Consider the following 20,004-nt stretch of genomic DNA (forward strand, 5'->3'; position numbering starts at 1 on the left):
TCTCTGTTATTAATTCTCTCTCTCTCTCTCTCTCTCTCTCTTCCCTTCTCTCCTTCTCTGTCTATCTATCTATCTATCTCTCTCTTTCGCGTCGTCTCGGTTGTCGGTGTTAACGACTGTGGACCTTTACACGAGCACAGACACTGTGACGAGATACTGCCCCGCCGCGAATGACGACGCAGCGGTCTTCCGGTGGGACACTCGATCCGATATTTGCTCCTTCCGAGAAGAAGTTCGCTGTCCGTGCCAAGAGACACCAATTGCGCGTCGCTCCGACTATGACTTTACGTTGCGAGCGTGACTCGCGAAGCTAATCTACGGATCGCAAGGTGCCTGAGAGAGCTTGATTCCTAACAATTTTCAAAATTGTCTGCGATCCTTCTTCAATTTTGGATCGAGTTCTTGTTTGTTTTTTTTTTTGTCTGTTAATCCGCGGGCGACGTCGATTGAATCGTGCCCTCGACAGTGTTCCGGTTAATGTCAATCGATTTTAATCGGATGCCAATTAATTTCTCAAATTAAGCATTCCGGTATCAGAGGGTGAATTTGACGAGTCGGCATTGCCGGAGTCGGTTGGTAAAGCCAGCGTAGCGCACGGGACTTTTGGCAACGCGAGACAACGACAATGACAGGAGAGAGAAGAGCGTGTAGGACTCGTGGAAACCAGTGTCTCTAGAAGATAGAGTCTGGCCCCTCAAAATGGCGTATTTGTGTAATAGGAATGACTTGTGTTGGTAAAGTGCGTTGACGAGTATCAAATTATGGAAACGTACCTTAAGTCACTTTTTCCATAATTTTGTACCATAATTATCATAAACTTTAGTGTTTGAAGTTCTTATTATTACAAATGTCGTGTAATAAAAGTTAATATATAATCAACAGCAATTTATTAAACGTGAAATAAAAGTGTTAAGAATTATATCCTCCCTCAAAAGAGTGAAATCCGCAAATGAGTTGCTTTGTGTAACCTTACAATTATAATGATAACGCAATATAATATACATATAATGAATCACTGTGATTGGTGCCGCTACTTTGAGGGGTCTGCGAGCTAAATCAATCAAGAGGAGCTCGTAGAATGGTCAGGTTCTATCTTGTAGGAACCCTAAGCGAAAACGAGACCACTGCTCGAAGTAGACGCGTCCGCCGCGACCGAATCCGTCGTTTCCGGGTTCAACGCCGCCGACGCGGGCGATTATCAGAGAACGCTCATGAACGTGTGTAGTTATCTTATCTCTATACGCTATTTCTCGTAAATATTGCATTTTATACATTGTGATAGTCGTATGTACGGCCAATGCGCCATCGTTCCTACGTTGATCCGCGACACATGAAACCCCGCATTGCTCAGACACATGCACCGAGAAGAAAAACACTCGAAGATTTATCCGCGGGATATAAAGATCATTTTCGCGGAAATAAATCTTTTTTTCGCAGAAGCGAACCTCATATCCCGCAGATAAGTCTCCAAGTATTTTTGCCCGGTGCAGCTTCGTATTTCACATATGCGCAAAAACGCATAGTGAGAAGTGGACACTGGAGAGAGCATTCATTCATTAGTGGGACATAAAGTTTCTTCTCTGTGAGGTGTAGTTTATCTTCGCGAATAAACTTATTTTATGTTCCTCAACTAAACATTCGGGTATTTTGTTTCTCAGTGCGTGTCGTCGTCGTGTCCGTAAGCAAAGCAGTTTTGAGATTCGCACTTTCGCAAGAGCTGAGCTTTCATGCCGTCCCTGTTTCGTTCCGTTCTGTCGCGTTCCGAAAGAGGTAGTGAGAAATGGTTATCGACGGCAGAGAGCCGCACATAACCAAGAGTATTCACGCCACGTGGCCGTCGTCGTAAGTGCGCCGCGTTCTCGCCGTGACATTTTTTTTACTCGCGCTCTCTCTCTCTCTTTCTCGTTCGCGTTCTGTCTCTCCTTTTCTTTCTTTTTCTCTCTCTCTCTCTCTCCTTAGAGAATAGGCTTGCGTCAGTTTGTTGGTGTGGTAAATAAACTGCATTTCTTTGTGATAACTCGTATTATTTATTTCCCTGTCAACCGTCCTCTCAATATCTCGACGTGATAACCAAGTGTCGGATCCCGCCTGCAAATTTTGTTCTTTCTCGTCCTCTTCTTTTTCTCTGTCCTTTTTTGTTGTCATTATTATTCGTCCACCGTCATTTTCTCCGTCAGGAAATACGCAGCCTTCCAGTTTCCCCGCGTTCTCGTGTACCACTTCTCCCGATTCCTCATGTATCTTTCTTCGATCCCCATCCACGTGTGTGACCGTTAACGGAAGCGCTGCAACGGGAGCGGGATACGATATGTATACGAGAGAAAAAAAATGCACATTTATTTATTGCACTAACAAATGACACACGTTCGCGCGAATCGCGCCATCCAAGAGAGAGATCGGTGCCGATGGCGGTGAAGGACGATGGCAGGCGTGGAGGCGGCTGTCCACTTCGGAGGGCTCTCTTCTTAGACTGTTCCTCGGAGCAAGTATCGAGTTCGGGCGAGACACACGGGACACTGTTACGTTAAAGACGCTTGAGAGCACTCGCGGCGTCGCGCAGAGACTTTTAATTACACCACGACATCGATCGTAGCCGATCGTAGCCGATCGTAGTGCACCTCAAGACGCGCACACGCTCGAATCCCGGCTACGTTGTACTCGAGGAGACAGTCAGGTCTGCGTGCGTGTACGGATGGTATAGGACGCTTCGGCTCTGCAAGTAGGTACCACACGAGACTACGGGACATAAATTCGGGGACTGCAACCTGACGGCAGACTTGCTCGCGCGAGCGGCAAATTATTGTTCGCAAAGTTCGCGACGAGCTGTGCGAACTCCGCAGTGAAGTCTGTGCTTTACGATAACCTGTGATTAACCCGTCTGCCGTCACGCGTTTGTAAATGCCACTCGGCTATTTTCGCGAAATATACAATAATTCGCCGTGAAATCAAAGTGTGAAAGACAATTTAAAGTTTTGCAATTCTCAGGACAACATTTGTATGATAATTTATCTCTCGTAACAATTTATAGTTATATTATTTTTTCCTGTAATAACGATATCAATAACTTGATTCTTTATTTTTCCGCGTCTGTAACGTCAATTTCGCCATCGTTATCACTCTCAGATTGTTCTTAAGTAACTCTCAGAATAACATTTATCAATTTTATGATAATTGATATCTCTCATGATAATCCGATCATATTTTCAACTGTAATAACGACAATAACATTAATAATAGTGAAACTTAATTCCATTATTTTTTCGCGTTTGTAACGTTGACTTCGCCATCGTTATCACTCTCAGATTGTTCTTAAATAACTTTCAGAATAACATTTGTCAATTATACGATAATTGATATCTCTTATAGCAATTCAATCGTATTACTTTTCAACTGTAATATTGACAGCCATATCAATAACCGTGAAACTTGATTTTTTATTTTTCCGCGTCTGTAACGTTGACTTCGCCATTGTTATCCTTCCCAGATTGTTCTTGACTGTTTTTGTTTCTTATAATAATCTAATTGTATTACTTTTCAACTGTAATAACGATAGCATCAATAACGACGAAACTTGATTTGACATTTTTTCGCGTCTGTAATGTCGACTTCGCCATCGTTATTCCTCTCAAATTGTTCTTAAATAACTCTCAGAATAACATTTGTCAATTGTATGATAATTGATAATATGTCTCTCATAATAATCCAATTGTACTACTTTTCAACCATAATAACGACAGCATTATCAATAACGACGAAACTTGATTTGACATTTTTCCGTGTCTGTAATGTCGACTTCGCCATCGTTATCCCTCCCAATTGTTCTTAAGTAAATCTCAGGATAACATTTGTCAATTATATGATAATGTGCCTCTCATAATAATCCAATCGTATTACTTTTCAACCGTAATAAAACGACAGCATCATCAATAACGACGAAACTTTGACATTTTTCCGCGTCTGTAATGTCGACTTCGCCATCGTTATTCCTCCCAGATTGTTCTTAAATAATTCTAAAGATAACATTTGTGAATTGTATAATAATCGACAATATGTCTCATAATAATCCAATCGTATCTCTTTTCAATTAAACGACAGCATCATCAATAACCTGATTTTTCCGCGTCTACAATGTCGACTTCGCCGTCGTAATCCGCCTCGGGTTGCTCTTAAATAACTGATTTTTTTTTCTATCCGAAGTCGCAATAAAGGCAATCAACTTATTCCGAGCGAATCCCCGCGATGAATATATAGCCGCGTGAGCGAAAATAGATTACCGCATAACGCAACGCGGTATTCTTAGCACGTTGCACACTTCGCTCCGCGGTTATAACGAATCGACAGTGTCGAAACTTCACCAGGTCCCTCTCAGACACAGCTGCGTTTCGCGGGGCAAGAGAACGTAGAACCATCGATCCACGCGGGCGCAATCTGATCTAGCAGTTTCGTAAACTGCAAACTTCTTACTTCGTGACACGTCGGTTCTACCGATGCACTGGGGCCCGACCTAATACGGACGAAATACGAACTTAGTTGGGTTCAGTGCAAAGTCATACAAACCGGGCGCGCGATAAACTGTTTATACCGAAGTTTGCGGACATTCATGAACTTTCTCGAATTCGGCGAGCGAACCTACCTACCTATCTACCTAGCTACCTACCTACCTACCTACCTACCTAGCTACCTACCTACCTACCTATCTAGCTACCTACCTACCGACCTACCTACCTACCCACCTATCCACCAATACAAACATTGTTTGACACAATCCGAAAATTTCATCCGCATTTGCAACACACGGCTTGCCCTGCGCATCGACTACCTCCGGCGCGGAATGTTAATTGAAGTTTATTATAAGCTGCGCGCTGAGATTTACATTTCCCCGGTTACCTGTGATTATTCGATGATTAATTTACTTTCTGGAGGGAGGGAGAGAGAGAGACATTATCGTGCGATCACGTCGTGACTGAACCTCCGTCGTTCAAACTCGCGGGAGGGGCACGCGCCGGAGCTGGAATCGAGCGAAATCCAAAGTGGATTTCGCTCGGTTCACATGTTCATTTTTCGAAAACGAGGCGGGGTCCGCAGTACAGTTTTCCAAATTTTTCCACCACCCATTTTCCCCCCACTTGATAATGAGAGAAAGTAACAGCTTCGATTCCCCAGCTTCTCGATAACAGATACGCTTATGCAACTAAACGTGCATGATGACGTGCGTATCGCGTGAATCACGGTGAAATCACGTATCCTCATAATCACCGTCATCGTCATGTCACACAGGATGCCTCACGAATCTATGGTGAAAAGTGCGACGCATCGGTGGACGCCGATGGTTGCACTCGCCCATGGAGCTGGGATCGAATTAAATCGATGGCCGTTTCGTAAGCATAGGTTCTCCATTTCTTTCTCGAGTTATAAAGCCAGAAATAATAATAATAATAATAATATAATACCCAACCAACAATTATGTCGCGACCAGTACCGCGATAAATGCGACGAACGCATCTGTTCCCTCTGTTACCTCCTCTAGACCGCTCATTATTGACCGACGTCATGCTTAACTCATTCCACGAGTGTACAGACCACACCACGAAACGCTGAAAATTAGCATTCAGAGACTAACTATTTGCTGATCACCTTGCAGCTTGTCTCTCTGTCTCTCATTAAGAATTTCGATGCCAAGGAACCTTTTTTACGTAACGCCTGTAATTCCGTATATTTTGTACAGTTGGAGGCTTCCTGTGGTCCGAGCAATTAGACAAAAAACTTCAATCAGTACACACAGAAAAATACGTATTACATTCAAGTTGAATACTCGACTGAAATGCGATACTTGAAGCAAGTTACACATTTCAAGTATATATTATAAAAAATCTATATATACTCGCAAGTCTATCATAAGTTCGTCATTAGCATTAAATTTATTCAAAATACACTCTGAGTCTTAGCAAGTTTAGCACTACAATCAAGAATATTAAATTAACAGAATATTATATCAACATATCAAGAATATTATATTAACAGAAAAATTCGCGCGATTTGCTCACTGCATAGAATCGAACAAACCTTTTCTCCCATCAAGTCTTATATTCTTGCAAAAAGAATAAATTCTTCCTTTGAATATATGTTAGGGAGTTTTTCTTAAATGTTTGATAAGTAAATTTGAAGTTATTATCAAAAAAGTATTCCTTATTGAAGATAACTGAAAAGAAAGAAAATGACTAGAAAGAAGGAAAGTAACCCGAGTAATCGATTTTCTTAGCAGTAGAATATCTTTCTGTGTGTAATTTCATCTAAAGCTACCTGTGGTGTGTCTTTAATCCTAGAGAGGTAACGTGAGTAACTTTTACTTGTATTGAAAGCCTCGACTCAAAGGAGCGATAGCCCACGGCACAGTTAAGGTAGGGACGAGTAATTTTTACTCACTCGCGTAATATCTCGCAAGAAGCAGTGATATCCGTTTCCAGTGGGAAATGAAGTAAACACTAGAGAGCGAGCTTAAGGCTTTCACTGCGCGCGGAAGTTACTCACGCTACATTTCCAAGGTTAATTACTCACGACGCGTTGCAAAAGTCACAGGGGAGCCTCGAGCCTGCCCGGAAATCGCCGTGCAACATGAGAAAGAATCTCATCGTCCGAGCGGCTACCGATATCACAGCTTCACGTGCAAAATATAATATAATAACGAGAACGTCGTCGTGCAACGCGAGGAGAGTCGCCGCTCCTACGGGATTCGCAGGGCAATCAGATGCAAATCTCGTCCTCGCGAGCTTAATCCCATAAAACGAAACAGACCGAGCCGGGGCAGGCAGAGTCTGTCGTCAGGCCGCGCGTACCAGAAGCAGTTGGCTCTCCTCAACCTCGTTACCTCCGCTCCCTCCGAACTCATTAGACCACGCAATTTGCAGCGCGGCCGTATTATCGCGGCCTTTCGAAGTGTAATGCCATGTGCGCGCACGTGCCGCGCGCTGAATCGCCCGGATCCTCGGGGTCGCGGCCACCGCGGAATATCAGCACGGGGTGTATGATACGCGCGTGCACTTGACAAATAGAGCGTCTCTCGCTTCGGGCATAACCGATTTGATCGCCGCGACTCGCTGAATCCGCAATAACGCTCACGTACCTTCGAGATTGTTTCTTCGCGCTTCCTTCTCCTCGACGAGACGACCACGACGACCCTCGAATCGAAAGGCGCACGGGCACGAAATTAACCGAGCCGCTAACCGAACGCAATTAACACGCAAACGAGCCACTTCCCCTAAGTCGAGCATTTTTTCTCCTTCTTTTTCACTTTGTTCGAGGCATTTGAAGCAATACGCGCTATAAATATTCGTACATACAGGGCGTTGAAAAAAAATCATTTATATGGTAGATAGTACATACCACACTAAAGAAAAAATCTTAGTGAACATAGGTCGAAAACTCAATCTTTTCTGAGATACGAAGAATTTTGTACATTAGACGTTTTTCCACGTAAAGACGTTGCGCAGCTGAAGCATTTCTATTAATACGGCTATACATAAGATGCTTATCTGCCATTTTTTGGTCAGAACAATATGTTGACATTTTCAGCACGATACTTTGTAACTGTGTAATCACCAAACAAATTCACAATCGCTGATTGTATGAACTGAACTGATTGCCAGACAAATCTTTCTAAAGTATGCATGAAAATTGAATGAAGACATTCAGAACGTGATTTGTAAGTACGTGAGATAAATTTTCGCGTCGCATGCGACATAGAAGCCAATAAGTAAGTCATAATGCTGATATACAAAATTGTTTATATCTCAAAAACAATTGAATTTTCTACCTATGTTTACTAAAACTTTTTTGCTCAGTATGGTGTGTACTATCTATCATAATGAATATTGTACACTTTTTTAACACCCTACATATATTGTATATTATTGTATATTATTTTTTCTCGTTGTCCGTCCGTGTTCTCGCGTCGATAAGTGTTCGGTTAAACGACATCGCGGCCCGCGCTCGCTCTTGTGCACTGTGTGTCCTGACTGGCGGCACGTATGCACTCACGCATGCACTCACGCACGCGCGCGCGCGCAGCCCGAAATAGCTCGAAATGCGAGTCTTACGAAAATACGACCGCGTACGTTTGCATATCCCCGGCCACTCTCGGCTCGGTATCGTCTTTCCGTGTGCGTGCCGAGGTCAAGGCACTCTCGCGGAGTACACTTCCAGTGTTCCCGAGTGTCACGATTACCTGAAACCTACTCGAATTCGATGGCGACCGCGTTAGTCCTGGAGAGGAGCCGTCGGCCGCTCAAGAGTGGCTCGAGAATGAGCTCCGAGCGCTCGTAGACGATCGAATATGGCGTTTGCGGATGTCGCCAGCTGATGTCTGAGAATTGTATTGGCAGCCGTGCCGACGATGTTACGCAAATTCGAGGAGAATTCGGGTAACCCGGTGCAAAGAGGTGCATTAACATGGGCATTTTGTACACGGCGTAATGTAACGGAGAACGAAACTCCTTGGTCGTTTTTTTAATTTTCGTACTATTAACAACTGTTCCGTCACGCTTCTAGGGACGTGTTACCTGGCAATTGCATGAGACAAGAAGATGGAAATTATGAAACGCCAAATGATATACAACGCTCTCTTATTATTAGTTATTTTTTATTGCTTTATCATTCTGCCACAGCCAGTAGCTGTTCTGTCACTTGTCGGTGTAACTGTTGTTGGCTCAGACGCACGCGTTTGATGGAATTGCATTGCTCTCGCGGAAATGATTGAAGAGCGGCTCTCAGAACGTCTAAGGGCCGATAGTAATTCAAACTTGGAATTAAGTTTCAACTCTGTTCTAACAATTGTTTGGTTCGGAGATTCTACTTAAATCGAAGTTTAAAGCTTACTTTGATTCAGTTTCTCTGTTCAAACAAATCAAACACATTGTCAGAACAAAGTTGAAATTTAAATCTAAGTTTAAACTGCTATCGAGGAATCGACCCTAAGACATTCCAAAGAATTTCACTCCATCCTCCCGAAAATTAAAATTTTGCCCACCAATATTTGCATCTTCGGCTCTCATCGGTCGACTTCTCGGTCAATTCCGAAAAATATCCCTTAATTTCTCATTGCGCGCGCAAGAGCCGTCGCTCTATTGATTATTGTTTATGTAAACGGAAAGTCCCGAGATCACCTATCTCGAAGGTGTTTTCATGAGAACAAAACGGTTCCATCGTGCCGTAGCATTAGCCAATTAGTGAGGAAAACACGCTTCGACAACTGACTGAGCACATTGTCCCAATTGTGTTTCAGATTCCTCAACAAGAGCAGGAGCCAGGCGGCGATGATGGCGTCCCGCGAGCGGGAACGTGAACGAGATCGCGAACGGGTACGGGAACGCGAAAGGGACGCGGACGCAGAGGTAGATTCACCGCTGTCGGCGAGATCGCGCTACGCCGCTTTAAAAGAGCGCCGGCAGCGTCTGGCGCGTTCCCGGAGCTCCCACAACTTCGGCGGCGACGATCTCGATCTCGACGAGGACCCGCCGTCGCCGACTACCCAATCACCGAACGCCTACCTGGCGGCCAAGTACGGCGCCGGCTCCGAGCTGGCCCGCAGCCGCAGCACCCACGCGCTGAAGTCGCGCGAGCCGAGCCCGGAACGAGATCGCCCGGGCGCCGAGAAGGACGGCGCGGCTTTGAGCTCGTGGGCGCGGTACTTGAAGAACAAGTACGGCAACCGCACCACCAAGGACAAGGAGCCGCCCTCCTCGTCCTCCACGATACCCTCATCCAGGTGAGAGCCGGATTTAACACGCCGTTGGATTCACTACGAGTGCATCAATGAATCGTCCGTTTCCCGCGTAATGAGTTAAATTACAAATAATGCGGCACACAATCGTGCAGTACGGTAATGAGCTTTGATCGGACTGTATGCATAACGGCTCGGGGCATTACACGCAGGCCGGCATCAACGTCGGCATTATCGGCATCAGAAATTTATTGCACGTCGCGTCGAGGCGCGCGCTCGACATAAGGGACACGGCACAAAGCGCATTGCCGCCGTCTCATGCTCAATACAGAGATCAAGACAGGGGAGAACCGCTGAAAGCGCGATTCAGTCATACACGCGACGACCGTGTAACAATCGTCGATTAAGGCTCCTGGCTATTCGCCGCGGAATTCTTGATCGGTGACGTCGGCAGCGAGGAAATACATGCCCAAGATTCCTGCAAAATATATCGAAATCAAAAAGTGACACCTGTGATCGATCAAACATACTTCCACAACACCCTGAATATTTTCCTTTTGCTTCAATAATTAATAAATAATCGTAAAATTAACCTAACATACAGAGTGTTGCATACAGCTCAGTACGATGTACTTGTCTATACTAAAGACACTATAAGAGAGACTGGACATGAGACCCGTCCGCCATGTTTCTGCTAAATCCTGCGAGGGAGAAAGATATATATACTATTTCACTCTAACTCATAGTTTACTCTTTTCAGCTATATTACTGCACTACACTACTACACTACTGCACTAGTGTAGCTAAGTACATATGATGTGAGGTTAGGACTGCTATGTGTACATCAGGTATCAATGTGACTCGTGTAAATAATTTGGCATTTTAATATTAACAAGTATACAAATTACAATGACAAGAAGTATTTATTAACTTTGAAACGTTTGAAACTATGTTAAAAGTTAAAATTGATGTCTTATATTTGAAAATCAGCGGAAATAGCATAAGCATGGCGAACCAATCAGGAGATGATTTCATATGTCCAGTCTCTCTTATAGTGTCTCTAGTCTATACGTTTCGTTGACAGACGCGCGTAGTCAAGCCGTCGTACTGATCTATATGTAAATGCAACAGCTTGAAAATTTATTTATTGATTGTTGGAGCAAAAGGAACGTATAGAATATTTTGAAGACGTGCTTAATCGATTGCAAGTGTCACTTTTGAGATATCTCCCCTTCTCTACATACTTTGTAAGAATTTTCGGCATGCACTTCTTCGCTCTTTTGACGTCGTAAATCAAAATGACCGCGGCGAATAACCCCAATAAGCGTGTGAAACATCGCTAACAATGAGATGACACGATATCTGCAGCACCAGCGCAACCTCGAGGCGGCTGTCGTTGGGCTTACCTCTCAGGCACGCCGGCCAAACATCATTCGAATCTTCTGACGACGACCAAAAAAACCCGTCAGGCTCCCCCACGTCCCCTACAGCAGCTCCCGTTATACCCGCGGCAGCAGGTTCCTCCACTAGGTGAGTCTTCGTTACGTCGCATTGTGTTGGGTTACATGCGGAAGTGCGCAAGCTTCCCGCTGTTACAACACGAGGAACAAGAGAGAGAGAGAGAGAGAGGAAGAGAGCGATTTTGCAGGAAATACAACCCCGAACCTTCCCCTAAACGTGACATCGCGAAATATTTTTTTTGCAAGCTCGAAATTCACTGGAGCGAAACCCTTCACTCTCGTGAGCTGAAATTGGTTGGAGAAATTGATAACGCGCACATGGAGGAAATAGGTTGATTCAAAGGCGGTGAACGTGCCACGCGCCTTTTGGTTGAAGGGAACAGATCTTCTGGTTCTTAGGACCGAATTTGGCTCGCAGGAATCAGAAATATGCTGTTTCCTCCAAGTGAAACGCGCTTGGCTCGTTCATTATTGATTGAACAGAACTTTTCTCTCTGTGCGTGACTGATACTTTCCTCCCTTTCAAAAAGCGAAAAGTTGTCAAAAGCGGCTTCTCTCATCTCTTGATTAACGTCGCGGATTTCTCCCCGCGATACCTCGCGACTTCCTGTTGGAAGCGAAAAGTTTGCGAAAGGAACGTCTTCTTATCTTCGCGAAGTGCGATCGATTTGGCAAACGGTCGAGTATGAGACGTGAAGAAGTTTTGCCCGATTTCCGGGCTACGTTTCCTCGAGAGTCTCCTTGATGGAGCTTCTCTCTCTCTTTTCCCCGATACCTGACCAAACTGCCGGCGGAACGGAACTTAAGTTTCATACTTTATAGAGCGAAGACACGGTGCGCTGTTCGTTAGAAAGAACATATGGCTCTCTAAATATGGAGGAGCGCACTCGGAAGTGGAGGCCCCCTCCGGGCTGGACGCAGCGCGACGCGGTCGGACCATCGCGATCAAAACACTTTATCCTCGTTATCCAGCGTTGCGCTGGCGCGCATCTCCTCCTCAGGGCAGCCGTAATTCTCCGAGATCTAGTGCGCTGCTTTCCAGAGCCGGGCGTCCGAGTTGCGTCCCGCCTGAAAAGTAGATTTACGAAAAACATTCATTTAAGAACAGCGGCGCGCAATGAAGACACAGAGTCGCCACTATATCCGAGTTTAATCCGCTTCTCTCTCCCTCCCTCCCCCTCTCTCTCTCTCTCTCTCTCTTTCCCGCCGTAAAACGAACTTCCCTTAACTCGATAAGAGGTGTCGGCGGGTTTTACCCGGATGACAGATAACAAACGACTTATCTCTCGCGATAACGCTCGCGCGATTAGCTACGCGTGACCGTGAGAACCCTCGGGCCAAGGAGAGAGACCTATAATCGCCGGGAGAGATCGGGAATCCACGTAATGAGGTTTATTGACCGCCCCGTTAATCGGTTCCAGCAGTGGTCGGAGGAGTCATTACTTGCTGAAGCGGCGGCAGCTGTTTAAGTTCGGGATGCGGGGGAGCGAAGCCGGATGCTTTACCTGGCCGAGAGGCCTCGCGGTCGGCCCGGACAACTCCATCGTCGTGGCCGACAGCTCAAATCATCGTGTTCAAGTAAGTTCGCCTCGCCTAGACCGTACAAGTCGATCTCGCTAGACTAGAGATTCCCCGTGCAATTGTAGTGTCGAGCAGAACGATGGAAATTACCAGGTGTAGGACAGCGTAACGATGTTTCGCGATATGGATCTACGTCTACGCGTATCATGGAAATGGAGCTTCTCGGATATTCGATGAAATTCAGCCAGGGAGAACCCGAGATGTTGATATATTAACGCTGATCTCTCAATAGGAATTAGATATTTCATAGATCTGGTGGATTAAAGTAAAATAGTGTTAAACAGTTTGGTGGAGTTTAAAGTTTGTTCTGACAGTGTGTTTCATGTCTTTGAACAGAGTTTAAACTTAAGTCCAAGTTCAAATTATTATTCAATAAGAATCGGCCTTTGGAAACTGCTGGGCTCAAAGATTTCTTTTTGAATTAGATAGTTATCATATTTCAGGTAAGACAATTCCTGTTCTCTCAACATCTTTATTTGATTTTCAAGTGGCGGTATTTATTTTCTTCGCGCAGACACATTTCTTTTTCGTCCCGTTCAACACAGAATATTCTAGTCTGAATTTTGACACGTGCATATTCGCGTTTCAAGTTTCTCACTCTGGCAGAATTTGATTGAATATCAAATAGCTCTCTCATCATCCTTGCATATAACGGAGCCAAATCTGTTGGAACGACCGACGGAACTTTTGAAACTTTTAGCCTCTTCGCTAGCCGTACCGCTGTTTTCGAAACAGTTTAATTAACTGATTAATTATTCATTATTCTTAAACTTACACACTCGAAGTGCAGGCGATTCAACTGACGACTACCGCGAAACCTCGGCAAAAAGAATCGCGAATTTAATAACGCGCGTGATTTACAGTTCACCGTCTCGGGAAGACTTTCTCTCGGCAGATTCGCCGATATCTCACGTAAGATATTACCGAATATTACTCAAGTTTGACGCTTCCCGGCCGACGTGGCGGCTATCGCTAACGAGGCACGCCTCGATAAATCAGCCGGGGGTCATTCGAAGCGATAATAGTTAACCCCGGTACGCACGTAAAGCGGAGACCTTACCATGATGGTGTGGTTTCTCGCGCTTTGGGGACCAGCGCACGCGTGCGGTATCGACGATCGTAAATAAGCCAGGCTCGTTGCCGGGACGGGGTTGGCACCGAGGTTTCAGAGAAAATTCCAGCTCGTTATTGCGCTCGGCCGCGAACCGATTTTAATATCGCGCGATCGATGGAAACGATCCCGTTCCCTCGCTCTACGTAACTGGGCGTGCCCTCTCTCTCTCTCCCCCCGCAGGTATTCGACGGTAATGGAAACTTCATGAAGGAGTTCGGAACATACGGGAGCGGCGAGGGTGAATTCGACTGCCTCGCCGGAGTGGCCGTGAACCGGATCGGCCAGTATATCATCGCGGATCGTTACAACCACAGGATCCAGGTGCTCGACCCGTCCGGTCGTTTCCTCAGGGCTTTTGGCTCTCAGGGCACCGCTGACGGTCGCTTCAATTATCCCTGGGGCATCACCACCGACGCCCTCGGCTTTATCTACGTGTGCGACAAGGAGAACCATCGCGTACAGGTATGCAATCTCATCGGGAATTTGATGCGCCCGACACTCTCGGGGAAAAGGTCAAGACTTGCCACTTGATTTTGCTTTCGTACCGAGATTCCTACTTTTCTCGCTCCATCTCTTCATCGAGGATGAAAAAAAGGAGGAAACGAGTGGTAAATTAATTTCAGTCTCTTTTGAGAGATCTTCGCGTTTCTTTAGAAAAATGGACATTTTAAGGCCCGTATTAATAGCTGTCAAAACTTTTCTCACGCATGCGAGACACTCAGACTTCTTTTCAAATCCAAGTGTTTCAAAGTTGAATTGCATGATACAGTTGTAACTGTAGCTCAACTGAAGAACTCTCTCATCTTGCTCTGAATTCAAACACCTCTAAAAAGAACTCTAGTTGCAAGATGCTAATTCTTGTAACCCCACGTTCTAAATGGAAACCTTCGCCGAAAGAGTACTCCTCTTCTGACTATTCTTCTGACTCCTCTTTTTTGAACTATTAATTGGGAATCTACTAAATATTAGTCCAACGTTCCTTCTCTCTTTTGAATCAAGAGGAATATGTCTATTTGAAGTCAGAATGTTCTCCTACTAGAAGAAACTTCCGTATTAAAAGCACAACTCTGTGCTGTAGATAAAAGACGAAGTTTCTCCAATTATGAAAATGTTGCTATCCTTCTAGCTTCAAAAGAATCCTCTCTTGAGGTTATATATAGGAATAAAACCTCTAGAATTCCGTCAAAAATGTGATAGTAATTTTTTAGTCCGAGTTCCTCACACGCGCTTGAGCCAATTTTCAAGTAATAACTATTAATACGGGTACATGTGTGCTCGTGCGAGATGAAATGAAGCCGTCAGTTGTTACCACGCCAGTGTCGGTCGACGCGAATTCCTCCTGTCTGATAATTTCTCTACTTAATTACTGATATCTCGCGCGCGATCGTTAAAAGCTGCGCCAGTTAACCGCCGGTTAAACCGTCCGTGACACCGCTCGCAGGTATTTCAATCGGACGGCACGTTCGTGGGCAAGTTTGGCTCCTGCGGTAGCGGACGCGGCCAATTAGAGCACCCGCATTACATCGCGGTGAGCAACACGAACCGAGTGATCGTCAGCGACAGCAACAACCACCGCGTGCAGATATTCGACGTGAATGGCCGCGTGCTGACATCCTTTGGCTCGGAGGGCTCGGAGGAAGGCCAGTTCAAGTTCCCGCGGGGCGTCGCCGTGGACGATCAGGGCTACATCGTTGTCGCCGATTCCGGCAACAACCGCATACAGATCTTCAGCCCGGAGGGCGCCTTCCTCAAGTCCTTCGGCTGCTGGGGCAGCGGCGACGGCGAATTCAAGGGTCTCGAGGGCGTCGCCGTCACCTCCACCGGCAACATCGTCGTCTGCGATCGCGAGAATCATCGGGTCCAAGTATTTTGAACCCGTAGATCTCGTGCGCGACTCGACCGGCAAGCTAAGCGAGTTGGCGCGCGTTCGCGTTTATTAATCGAGCGTTAATAAGTGGGCGAATACAAATTAGCTGGCACCTCCGAGTAACGTCTCATATACTCTTAGGTGTCATTCAACAATTACGTCACATCATGAAGGGATGAGCTTACGTGACGGTTTATGATAACTGCGGGTGAGTAAAGAACGTCACACGTACCCTACATTCAAAATTGTTATATCTGAAAATATTATATTCTATAGATATAATTTAATTTTGTGTTAATAATCAAATGTTTTTGAAAATCTTGAAGAGTTTATTTAAAAAAGAAAACAAATTTTACTAATTAAGATTATGAAATAAAATAATTGAATCGATATTATGCCTAACAAAATTATTTGTGTTTTAGAAAAAAATAGCAACGTGGTGTAATAATTATTATTTAAAACATAATCACAAGCTGTTCTTTCTTATTCTGTGTGAGGAGAGGAGGATAGCTCCACATATCACATAATATTGAAAGGTGGCTCAAACTTTCTGATGGAAGAGAGAAGGGAAGATAAATAATATTCATATTTTGCGTGACGTAATTATTGTATGGCCCTTCGTGTGCTTGATGAACACTTGGATTAGCAACTTAATTCAAGAAGGGCGAATATGCCCGAGGCCGGTAACTTTGAATACTCTCACTTCTTTATTTTGCAATTTAAAATACGCGACGAACATTTAGAGAAGTTGGATGTTGTCGGGACAACGGCAAATAATGTCCCCTCGCGGATAAAAATGAAAAATTAAAAAAAAAATAGCAAAAGTACGATTAAATATAGGAAGACTTCAATATGTCGACAGAAAAATTGTAAAAATGTCATAAAAAATATTGCAAGTTTAGTATACATATTTCGTGAAACGGGGGTTTTCCAGATCAGCGAGTTTTATTCGAAACACTTTCGCGGAAGCGACCCCGTCAACGAATGGGATGTTGCGTTTTGCCGCTTGTTTCGCTCGAATATTAACACGGTTGCCTCTTTTCATGAAATTCTCTCTCCTCTGCCCCCCTCCCCACATCGGAAAATTCTCCCGCGACCCTTAAAAAGTTCAACATAATTCCCTCTTCGCTCTCCGCCGTCGTTCGATGACGTAACACACAGATTTATCGCGCTGGTAGTTTATTATTCGCTGTAATAAAAATACGGGAATAATCCCCGTCGCTTTGCGACGAGCCGCGCAAAGTCGTTCCATTTGGCCATATTAAAAATCTATCGTGGTGAAAACGACAATTAACAACTATCCATTTCTTATTGCGCCGATGAATAATTGGCGATCGGCATGATTGCTTCGAAAGGATTCTTCTGAATTATACGTTTGTACTTATTGGCAATTAACAGATGACATTAACGAAACTCGCCGCTTACTCTGCACTAATATTTCCCTCACGTACACTGAGAGAAAAAAAATTAGTTGATCTAACTAAAATTATAGTTACTTTTGGCTCCCCCAAACACATTTTTTGTGGTAAAGTGGTAGCAAAGTAACATGCATATGAGGTTATTATCACTAACATTATAGTAGAATTTAATTAAAAAGAATGATTCTTGCAACCATAATTTATAGTAATTATTTCTTTATGTGGTTATAGTTACAAGTGCCATTTTTTTCTCACTTCAAGGGAAGTTGCGGAATTGTCCCCCCCGATTTTGATGCGCTTGGATATGTTGTAGAGCATCAAAAAGTAGTCGACACGTATTTTTTTTTATCGGCCATATATTGAGTTTAGGGGTTGAAACAGCCCCTTGAAAAAAAATTACTTTTCCATTTTTATTGAATATTTCCTAAAATATAAGGTATATGAAAAAATGTTTCTTACAAAAGTTGTACAGTATTTAATGCTTTTTGAAACAATATATTAAATTTTTTCAAAAACATCAAATTTTTGAACCCCCTCCCCCTACTCATTACCTTTGCAAAATTTGTAAGTTTTTATAAGGACAAAAATTGTACAGCATTTTATACTAAATCGATCCATATATAATATTATAAGGTGGTCTCGATTAAATAGTTGGAAAACGTCGTGATAATATCGTGCTATACACGTCATGCCGTTCAAGTAGATGGATACTGTAGCTAGATACGTTACTGTAAGTAGGGGAATGTAATTAATTGTAGAAAAATAATACATAGACAATTACATATATTTAATGAATAATGTTTACAATTTATAATGTTATTATAATATTTTAAAATCATATAATTAATATAATATTAAAAAAAATCGATAGAGGATTTGCATACACAGAAAATAAATGTGTTTTACTTATGGCACATATTCGTAACAAAAGTGGTGCTCATGGAAGAAATGTGTGATGCAAAGTGATCGTTTGCACCAAGAACAAGTAATTATAGCAGTTTTGCCACAAATATCGCATTGTACTTTAGGATCTTTTTTGAAACAAAAATCAACCGGTGTCTCGAACTCTGGCGGTCTAGTCTGTAAATATCCACTTTTAAACCATGCAAATTTAAATAAATTTTGAAACCTAGGTGACGAGAATTGATGGTGTGTTAATGACTGCAATTTCAAGATATTGTTCCTATTATGAAGATCAATTGCAAGATCGAATAACATAACATTATCAGAGAAATATTTGTTAAAATTTTTCCACAAACGGAAGCCATATACATTTAGTGGTTGTATTTTTCCCGTTGTACCAGCCGGAATTGTTAGAAAATATATATCTGTTGCAGAATCTGGTCTACTTTCGCCAATTATGTTGGGACAATGTCCACTCCAAGAATCTAATAGTAATACAGATTGTGGCCCGACGTTCGGAAAGAAAACTTCTCTCAACCAGGTTTTTACATGATTTGATGTTAATTTACCTGACTTTGAAGCCATTACGTAAATGTTAGGAGCGTTAAATAACGATTGCTGCACTCGTGGACCAAACGTTCCTGTGGATTCTTTTAATACGATGAAAAGAGACGACAATAATCTACCATCAGCAGAAATAGTTGGCTGTATTGTGTAACTATGCGTGGTTGCGGATACAGACTGTACTACAGATTCTATTGTTTTTGCACCTTTATTTGCTAAAGTACGACCGGCGTGAAGTTCTAACTGGAATCCACTCTGATCCGAATTATAAATATTTTCTACTCCATATTGATTAATAAAATATTTAACATTTGTTGTAAATGTTTTGCACTTATTTTCCAAATCTGGTTTTGATAACAAAGATTTTTTCGTGACAAATTTCGTTATTTTACGAGATATATTATGAGATATATTATGTTGTTTTTTGAATCTGTGTATCCACGTATGTGACGCTATGAATCCTGGCACATTTACCTCTTGTTGTGCTTGAGAAACCCATCGACCGATGTCAATATCATGAATTATCATTTCTCTTTGGAGCGCTTCATTGAAAGTGTTTAATGTATATTCAGCAATTCTTTGCAATTTTTCTCTTCTTGTATCACCTGCATGGATATAGTTCTCCCATCGTCGTAATTGTCGTAGCGATGTTACTTGTTTATAATTGTGTTTTACTGACTCCAATGATTTTGGTCTTGTTTTACCGCTTCTCCAGTATTCCACAGCTTGCCTTTTGTAGTCGTTTGATATTGCTGCTTCAACAAAAGTACAAATAACTTCTTCTGGAAGATAATTCTCATCTTCAACATGATGAAACAAATCAACTGTTTCTGCATGTGGAATCTCATTTGGATCATAAAAATCTAGTGCTTGCTCCTCTTCTATTTCAAATTCGTTATCATTTCCAATTTCTTTCAGCATGTATTCAACCTTCTCCTTCATTTCTATTTCCTCCGAAGTTATCGGACTTTGTGGAAGGTCTAATGCAGAGAATGTTGCGTACAGTAACAGTATGACATTCCATGCATTAAATGACATCATTCTGGAACAGATTAAAAATAAATGTTTGTCTCCACCTGTGATTATATAAAACTGTGATATAAAACTGTGATTATATAAAAAATAAAACATACTTTATAATTAATGTTATGTCTTCTTATTTTGGACGTTGTTTTCTTCTCTTCTGTCTCTTGATATCAGATATACAGTGCATCTAAAAGAAATTAATAAATCAAAACGCAATTATAAACGCATTATTTACGTTATATTTGTTGAGATAATAGGGAGACGAATGTATAAAATGTTCACATAAATATATAAACATGTAAAACAAACAAAAAATTATCTTATCAATTGATAATAATTATAGTAGGACCTCACAA

General features: G+C 42.9%; 1 protein-coding gene across 2 annotated transcripts in view; it reads left to right on the forward strand.

Moving 5' to 3' along the window:
• The window catches only part of LOC116846801 (serine-rich adhesin for platelets), a 131,604-nt gene extending 114,038 nt beyond the window's left edge, over positions 1-17,566 (forward strand). The window contains exons 13-19 of one of the 2 annotated variants that reach the window (XM_032821094.1): positions 2,604-2,719; positions 5,278-5,388; positions 9,278-9,760; positions 11,084-11,245; positions 12,597-12,753; positions 14,051-14,332; positions 15,312-17,566. In XM_032821094.1, the coding sequence (XP_032676985.1) occupies positions 2,604-2,719; positions 5,278-5,388; positions 9,278-9,760; positions 11,084-11,245; positions 12,597-12,753; positions 14,051-14,332; positions 15,312-15,743 (1,743 nt within the window). In that variant the 3' untranslated portion in view covers positions 15,744-17,566. The remainder of the gene's footprint in view (positions 1-2,603; positions 2,720-5,277; positions 5,389-9,277; positions 9,761-11,083; positions 11,246-12,596; positions 12,754-14,050; positions 14,333-15,311) is intronic. The other variant, XM_032821095.1, reaches the window with a different exon arrangement.
• Positions 17,567-20,004: the final 2,438 nt, after the last annotated feature.

The sequence above is a fragment of the Odontomachus brunneus genome, unplaced genomic scaffold (assembly GCF_010583005.1).
Source record: "Odontomachus brunneus isolate Ranch 3 - 2012 unplaced genomic scaffold, Obru_v1 Obru_scaffold_069, whole genome shotgun sequence".
Classification (NCBI taxonomy): Eukaryota; Metazoa; Arthropoda; class Insecta; order Hymenoptera; family Formicidae; genus Odontomachus; species Odontomachus brunneus.